The sequence below is a fragment of the Elaeis guineensis genome, chromosome 10 (assembly GCF_000442705.2).
Source record: "Elaeis guineensis isolate ETL-2024a chromosome 10, EG11, whole genome shotgun sequence".
Taxonomy (NCBI): domain Eukaryota; kingdom Viridiplantae; phylum Streptophyta; class Magnoliopsida; order Arecales; family Arecaceae; genus Elaeis; species Elaeis guineensis.
In genome coordinates, this window is record NC_026002.2 from 74,418,076 (window position 1) to 74,427,558 (window position 9,483).

At 38.7% G+C, this 9,483-nt stretch overlaps 1 protein-coding gene across 1 annotated transcript in view; it reads right to left on the reverse strand.

Moving 5' to 3' along the window:
* Positions 1-6,425: 6,425 nt before the first annotated feature.
* Positions 6,426-9,483, reverse strand: part of LOC105052208 (heat shock cognate 70 kDa protein 2) — a 3,858-nt gene continuing 800 nt past the window's right edge. Inside the window, exon 2 of the mRNA XM_010932945.4 lies at positions 6,426-8,544. Within this exon, the coding sequence (XP_010931247.1) occupies positions 6,812-8,544 (1,733 nt within the window). The 3' untranslated portion in view covers positions 6,426-6,811. The remainder of the gene's footprint in view (positions 8,545-9,483) is intronic.

Consider the following 9,483-nt stretch of genomic DNA (forward strand, 5'->3'; position numbering starts at 1 on the left):
ATATTTCAATTTATATGAATAATTTTTTAAAATTGATATCTACATAATATTCTCATAAAATAATCATCTAATATCGTTAAAAATTAATAATTTAAAATTAAAATAATTAAAATATCTTTATTGGTAGATTTGCAAAAAGAAGAATTTATAAGGATATATATATAAATAGTAATTTTATGAATATATTCATACAAATTTAAATGTTTGTAAGAGTCTATAAACAAAAAATTTAAATTAGAATTGTTTGTATGTAATACACTTCTCTTGGTTTGTTTGGTCTTTTTATTTCTAATAGAGAAAAATTAACATGCATAACTAAAATGATAAATACCCTTAATTTATTAGCTTTCATAGATAAAAAGATTTTTTTCTCAAATAATAGATTAAAATTATTTTATCTAAAAAATAGACAGATCGTAAATATTTATATTTCTTTTAATGTATAAATAATATACTTTTGAGAAAAATATCTAAATCTGATATTAGATGGATAGCTTCTACATTTGCATATGATGAATATAGTTGTAGGTTTGGACATTACGTAACAATAAAAATTTATAATCTTATTATATTTTATTTTAAAATTTTTTATCAAAAATATCTTTATGAAATATATAAGGTATATCATATTGTTATAAGATGGACATAATCATCCCATCTTACCTAAAAATAATATATAATATATTATTTTAATATATAAAATATTATATAACATCATCATTATGTTGTTATATTATATAATATGTTACTATATTATGGAATAAGAGGATCTGAATCTATCTAGATGAAATAGATAAAAATTAAATTAAAATTTTTTGCATGTATATCCTTCTAAGCATTTAAATTTGCATAAATACTCTCATAAAATTATTATTTACATATATATCTTTATAAATTTTTTTTGCACATCTACCTCTAAGAATATTTTAATAATTTAAATTTTAAATCATTAATTTTTTAACGGCATTGGATGTTGTGGGTACATATGCAAAAAATAAAGTAAAAGATAAGGTATATATATATATAATAAATATTTTATAAAGAAATATATGTAAATATTAATTTTCAAAGGATATTTACATAAATTTAAATATTTAAAAGGGTATACATGCAAAAAACTCAAAAAAATAAAGAAATAAGAAATATGAATAATAAAAAGAAAAACAAGTTTTGAGATTTCTTATGGCACATGGTAAAATTATCTGATACCTTGTTTGGAGGGTGTTCCATGTCCCACCTTAAGAGTATACCGAAAATGAGTGAGGAATAGTATAGAATATACATGTTTACATAGAATGCAATATCTTCTCTTGGAAATAATATCTGCCAGGAAACAAATAGAGTACATATTTTTCAATTAAAAACAAATGCAACTTTTTATACTTTAACTTTTTTTAGTACAAGCGGACGATTATGCCATTCTAGTGTGAACACAGCTCAAAAAATCAAAATACAAAATATCTCACGGGGCCTGTAGATAATCGTTGCCTTGACGTCAGATCCAGTCTCTGGTATGCTCGGCAATAAAAGATGCAATCTAATCCGTGGTACTGTTCATCTCTCGAAAGATATTTCCAATAGACATCATGGTGGAATGATGAAGAGACCTCCAAATGTCTCGAAAGAGTAGATGAATTTTCAGATACTTCATCTTATCCCAAATCCAGTCGATGACTATGGTAGAGTCACTCTTAACGAAAATTTCTTCCATGTGTAGATCTTATCTCGCATAGATGATACCCACCCAAGCGGCATGAAGCTCTACTCTGGGGACGGACAACTCAAAAAGATGTGAGCCCTCTATAGTCAATAGTCAGACATTCGGGCTTCGGATAATATAGCCCAGACCACCTCTACTATCTCCTAATACTGGCATCGAAGTTGACCTTGACAAATCGGAAAGGAGCTCCTAGGAAATCAAAAAAACCCTCCGGGTCGCTATAGGCATAGTAAGGGAGTCCCAAAAGCTCGAGATGATAAGAGATGGGCTAGCAGTATCAACAGTGTCAAAATGTCTGTACTCTACAGCTAAACAACAAGCTCTCTCCAGCACTCAATGCATAGGCATAACCTCAGTTTGAAGATCATGCTATTCCTAGATAGTCAAATCGTATAGGCAACGTATGCCATCCTACCACCCTAGGATGGACCCTCGACCATATTTTGATGGATCGTATCCAAGAAGGAAGAAAGCCAAGGGGCACTATTTGCCCTATAAGGCTGACCACCCATCATCCCCCAAATCAAACACGCCCTCGGACAATGAAGCAGTGCATGCTCCATCAACTCATCCTCCAGTCCACAGATTGAATAGGCTATCGAAAACTTCATGCCTCTGTCTCTAAGAAGTGTCCGAGTTAGCAGCCAGTCCCACGCAATCTCTTAGAGGAAAAGTTTGACCCTGGGATGGATAGTCACTTTCTAGATCTAAGCAGCCTCGACCCTCCAATCTAGCACTAGCCTGCTCATCTCAACGAGGTCCCTCACAGGAACCTTAGGACAACAAAATCGACCCCACACCCTCAAGTCATGTCTTCGATGGACAGAAATTGGGACAGCAAGAATCCTCTCAACCAACTGATCACCAAAAAGACGGATGATATTATGAGCCCTCCAACCTCTAGCATCGATCGTAATCAAATCATAGACCTATAGATGGTCGTCCACCTCCATGCTGATGTAAGTTGGCCAACATGAGAGGGGTAAATTGAAAATCCATGCATCCTAGCTCACATCAATCGAAGTCCCATCTTTAATCAGCCATCTAATGTAGGCTACCACTGTCGAGATGTGAATATAAATCTCTCTCCCAATGAAGGAGCAGCCATTATCAATCTGGATCTAGGACCCGTGGCTCATGCCCTATACCGATCCCTCATCATCCTACTCTATAAGCAATCAGGCTGAATGAGGAATCTAGCTGTATTTTTGACAATCATAGCCTCCTTCCTAACCAGTAAGGACTGGATCCCTAAGCCCTCATCCTGTACAAGTTGGCAGACCACTCTCTAGAAAAGTAGGTGAAGCCCATGACTATCATGTCTAGAGCCCCATAGAAAATTCTGGAACTGCTACTCCAGACCCCTAAGACAAGAGCACATATAATAGTATTCGTCAGGAGATATATTGAAATGGAACTCAGGACTGATCTCATGAAGATAGTCCTCCCCATCATGGAAAGAGCATTGGCTTGCCAGCCCTCGAGACGATCCCGAACCCGCTGCTCCATAGGCCTACAATCAGTCCTTCGAAGTTTTCGCCCCATGATAGGGACGTCCATATAGGTTAGGGCCTCAGTCTGCTTAAAGATCCCCAATCTGTCTTGAATCACCTACTTCATGTAGTCTTTGTCTTGGGGCTTAAGGTGACTATAGAACTTTCACCAATTCATGAGCTGGCCAGAAGTCCAATAGTAGGCCTCAACAATAGTCATGAAGTACCTCATATTTAGAATCAAGGTCTGACGTATGAGCAAGCAGTCACCAGTAAAAAGAATGTACAAGAGCAGTTGAATCCCAGAGGTAGGCCAGTAGGACTCAAACTCAACCCCCTAAACCACCATCTGAAGAGCACGACATAGAGCATCAGTACACAAAATAAATAGGTAAGAGGAGAGAGGAAACCTTTGACGAAGTCTGCCTGCCAAGTGAAAGAAGTCTATCAGGATGCTATTGATCATGATGGCAAGGCTCGGGGCCTCCATACAATCTATGATTCGATCAATCCATCTATCCTCATAACCAAATTCATGGAGAGTCTAATGTAGAAACCACCAGCTCATCTGATCGTAAGCCCCATCTATGTTTAGCTTGATTACCATTAGACTCTGGTGAATGGGGGCACACCGTAGATTATGCATAAACTCCTGAGCGAGCTAGACAGTGTCAGTAATGCAATGGCACTGATAAAAGCATCTTACTCTGGGCGAATCAAACGAGGAACAATTGATTTTAGTCATCCAACCAGGACCATGGCACACACTTTACAGAGAGTGGTGCAAAGGCTAATCGGTCTGAAGTGCCTTGAGACTGACGCATTAGGTCTCTTCAAAATGAGGGTGATCAGTATCTTCTCCACTCCTCCAGAATACCTCTGGACATAAAAACCACATGTATTGCCTCAACCACCTCTCCACCGATGATAGGCTAGTACCGACTGAAAAACAGAGGAAAAAATCCATCCGACCCCGAGGCTTTGTCATCCTCGAGAGATCGGAGGGACCCCACACCTCCTCAGTAGACACTGGATGAGTCAGGCCTCATTCTCCTCATTAGAGATGCTGCACATAGGTTGGGACCCTTGAAGGGGGGCATCTCCGTCCAAGGAATGCGATCCAGCACGATTTGAAGAACTAAAGAATCTTCCTCTAATCTCATCACTGTCCTCCACCACTTTACCATTGCTCTCCCTCAGCTGTCTAATACAATTGGTAGACCTCCGAATCATCATCGATTGACGGAAGAATATGGTATTCCGATCGCCCTCCATAATCCACTGCACTCTGGACTTTTGTCTCCATAGCATCTCCTGTTGTCTCAACAAAGAGTAGTGCATCGAGAGCTTGTGTCAAAGCTCTCTTAGGTCAGGCTCTTGAAGTCCCCTCTCTTGATTTTCTCTCTTTTGGAGCTCTATAATATCCACCTCCATCTTCTCGATCTATCTGAAGATATCAACTACCTTAAGACGATTCAATCAGATGAGCCTGCGTCTCGCCAACTTAAATCTCTGATCATCTCATTTCTTATATCATCATGGATCGATATTCTCTAAATCTTCCTAATCAAGTCCTATGATCTCAAATAGAATATCCGGAACTTCTCATAAAATATATTTATCATAAAGAACATGACCATTTATCATGCAGCCGACCATTTATCGTAAAGAACATGACTCCTTAACAACAGAAAACATCGCGACTCCAGCTTGATCCCGGACAAGCTGTACCAAGTCATCACCATCAATTATAGTACAATACTTTCTAAATGACTAGCATTATGAATCAAATACCCACTGTCCTGATAAGTAACATATGATAACCTAATTAAATACCTACCGTCTGTTGAAGCAGCATCGGAATACAATAATTTATTGGCACATAGTTGGTGCCACCACTAGAAAATTGTAAAATATGGAGTCCAATAAATTGCTTCCACGGCACACTGAGAGCTGGGAAGCTACTACCAATGTCTCTGCAGTGATGCATTGTATGACAGCACAGCATGCACAAGAAGACCGCAAAATCATTAAAGTATTAATTACACAAAGTGAATAGCAACGTTCGCAAATCTTACAATTCCACTTATATCCTAAAAGAGTTGTATCAATCACAAGGCATGACTTGCTAAAAAGCAACCATACCTCCCACTAGGATGCTTAAGGTTTCTCAGCTTGGGTTTGAGTTAATACTGGACCAATTGTAGCATCTATCTTTGGCATATGCGGAAAACAAGATATTTGCTTTGCTAATGTAACTGCGCATTCATATTGACACAAGCAATTGCAATAATGTACACAGCATACATAAGCTGCATCTGAATACCATATTCATCCACACAATGTCTTGGAATCACCCATCGAAGATGAAGAAGTTTTGGCGTAGAAGTTTTGTTTATACCAAATCCATATAATTGTCCCAGGCGGAAATTTGGCTTACTTTCTATTCCCACATTTCATCATAAATGTAACAAAAAATTTCCAGCAAGCCATCAAAAAACCGTGCTATTCCCGAACCAGCATTCCTTCATGATGTGCTTGCACGGTTATAAAATAACAGGTAGCTTAACCATTGTCAGCCAAAATCTTAAAAGCCACTGAAAAATAAATAAATACGTCGAAAGATAATCATTAGCCCTAGTAGGATGTCAAATAAAACCTTTTGCACTAAAATAAACAACATAAAAAACTCCGACAGCCCCATGACAAAAAGAATATGACATTTTCTTAAGAAAAATTAATGCAATTACTTGAAAATGCAAAACACTAACATATCCATATTTAGTACAATTTTAGCAGACAAAACCATGTATATCAATGTATAAATGGAAGGAATGCTGCTCATGCTACACTGGATCCAAGAAAGAAAACAAACAATTTGAACTGAGTGAAGGCATAGCAGCAGATGCTGGAACTCTCTCCAACCGTGATGCAAGCTCTGAAAGACGTACTTGTATACTAAATCCAAGTAGAAAGTTCTGCAGTTGCAATCATGGCAAATCCCCACAACTACCCTGCAAAAGAATCAGTTGGTACGGTCCAATCTTTACCAAATATGCAAATGTTTATCCAGATATCGGATAAAACATAACTATATCAAGACCCGTATGCACTTAATCAGGATACATGGCCTGACCCCGCGGACCAACTTATTTTTTTGTTCAAGAAACTTTCATATCAATAAAGCTCAAATAAAATAGTTTCAGTGAGGAACAGTAACATCATACCACCCGATTAAACATCTTCGTCTGTTCACCACTGTTAACCAGATCTAAATGATTTTAACCAAGTAATTGAATAACTAATTTTTTGTTAATTCTTAAATAATTAATAAGACTAACAAACAAAATACCAAAGGCAATTCCAAAAGCAGCCAGAAGTAGAGCACAATCTCAGAGCATGTGCTTAAAAGGGTAACAATTATATTGGGTATCAACTTTAAGAGTACCAACTGCTGAACAAAAGTCACCAAAAATCAATGGCCCATCTCAACAAGGCCACCAAAAACAAGTGAAATTCAAACTCAAATGTCCACCAATTCGGAAATCCTATAGAACCTAGGAAAAGCTAATATGAATTGAAATCCCCTGCCCAAAACCTAATCAATCTCCTCAATCTTGGGACCTGGACCACTTCCACCAGCTGCAGGACCATCTTCAGTCACGCCACGAAGCATAGCAACAGCTTCATCCAGGCACGCATTGGCGATAATGGGGCTGCAGATGCCCTCCAGCTCCTTCATCTTGTCCTCAAATTCATCAGCCTCAGCTAGCTGGTTGCTGTCCAGCCAATTGATAGCCTGCTCGATTGCATCCTCAATCTTCTTCTTGTCAGCTGCAGCCAGTTTGGATGCAATCTTATCATCCCTAATGGTGTTCCTGAAGTTGTATGCACAATTCTCCAGTTCATTCTTGGCCTTCACCTTCGTCTTGTGCTCCTCATCCTCAGCTTTGTATTTTTCAGCCTCTTGAACCATTTTCTCGATTTCCTCCTTGCTCAGCCTACCCTTATCATTAGTAATAGTTATCTTGTTCTTCTGCCCGGTGGCCTTATCCTGTGCCGAGACATTAAAAATACCATTGGAATCAATATCAAAGCAGACAGTGATTTGAGGTACACCCCTTGGAGCAGGGCGGATCCCAGAAAGCTCAAATTTCCCTACTAGGTTGTTGTCCTTTGTCCTCGCCCTCTCACCCTCATAGACTTTGATCAAGACATCAGGTTGATTGTCGGAGTTGGTGGAGAAGACTTGATCCTTCTTGGTAGGGATGGTGGTGTTCCTTGGAATCAACACTGTCATGACTCCTCCAGCAGTCTCCAATCCAAGGGAAAGAGGAGTGACATCCAGCAACAGAAGGTCCTGCACTTTTTTATTGCCCTCACCACTCAAGATGGCGGCCTGAACAGCAGCACCATATGCAACAGCTTCATCAGGGTTGATACTCTTACAGAGTTCCTTCCCATTGAAGAAATCCTGAAGCAGTTGCTGGACTCTGGGTATCCTGGTTGATCCACCTACAAGAACAACTTCATGGACTGAACTCTTGGCCATCTTAGAATCTCTCAGGCATTTTTCAACAGGCTCCATGCACTTTTTGAAAAGATCCATGTTGAGTTCCTCGAACCTTGCCCGGGTGATGGTTGAGTAGAAATCAATGCCTTCAAATAGAGAATCAATCTCGATTGTGGTTTGGGCAGTAGATGATAAAGTTCTTTTTGCCCTTTCACAAGCAGTCCTCAGCCTCCTAAGAGCCCTAGGATTGCCTCTGATATCCTTCTTGTGCTTCCACTTGAACTCATGAACAAAGTGGTTCACCATACGGTTGTCAAAGTCCTCACCACCCAAATGGGTGTCACCAGCAGTGGCCTTCACCTCAAAAATTCCCCCTTCAATAGTGAGGAGGGAGACATCAAAAGTGCCACCACCAAGGTCAAAAATGAGAATATTCTTCTCCCCAGCGCTGCCAGCCTTCTTGTCAAGACCATAAGCAATGGCAGCAGCTGTGGGCTCATTAATGATACGCATGACATTGAGGCCTGCAATGACACCAGCATCCTTTGTAGCTTGCCGTTGTGAGTCATTGAAGTAAGCAGGGACAGTAACAACAGCATTCTTAACTGTAGAGCCAAGGTAAGCCTCCGCAATTTCACGCATTTTCATCAACACCATAGAGGATATTTCTTCTGCAGCAAATTGTTTCTCCTCCCCCTTATATTGGACTGCAATCAAAGGCTTATCTCCGGGGCCAGCAACCGCCTTAAAGGGCCATAGCTTCATGTCATTCTTTACAGAAGCATCAGTGAAGCGTCTGCCAATCAAACGCTTTGCATCTGACATAGTATGAACATAAAACACATGTTAGGATAATCAACTTCTGAACTAGCATGGTTAACATAATCATTTCACATAAGAGACATTTTCAATAACATCAAATTCAAGTAAGAATAAACGTCAAAGGACATAATTGTCTTGTTAAAAACCCAAATAATACTAACAGGAGAGACATATATTACAGGTTAATATGATAAGATTTGTTTCTTTATATCAAAATCCACTCCCACTGATCCTGGTTAAGATCATCATAAGATACATAATACAGTAAATATCTGGTCAACAACTCAAAGTCCGTGTTTCATAATCTATACCGATTGAATAGCTCAATCATATTTCAGAGCAACGCTTTGTCATTCTACAATCTGATAAACATGTAAGTCCTCCGGCCGTTCATTAGAGTTAAAAGGATTGGTATTCTGTAGATTGAATGCCATTATGAGGTTGACCACTAAGATTTTTAGATATGAAGTGATCAAACCTTAGCGTATCTTGATGACCTTTCTGGCCCTCAGCAAGGCGCCACCATTACCAATTTCCACCACTTTGATCCTAGTTTCTCTCTCTTTTTCCTCATTAGACCTACCAGAAGTTCTAACTTCCATGACTCAAGATCAGGACAAGGGGCTTCGTTCAACATCACATCCAAAACCTAAAAGACCTACACTGCAAAAGTCTGGAAAAGAATTTGAATCTCAACTGGATCATGGTGATGTCAAGATTCTTCCACACCTAAACTATCTCACAGTGAAAACATGTTTTCACTGTGAAATAAGACACCGATGAATAAGTCCCTAACATATACAAGCCGGGTGAATAAGGAAAATGACAACAGTAGACAATTTAATTCGTTAAAGATGGAACAAGAAGACAGATAATATCTACCAACAGAACAGAATACGATATTAAAAAACAAAAACAAATAACACACCGGTGAA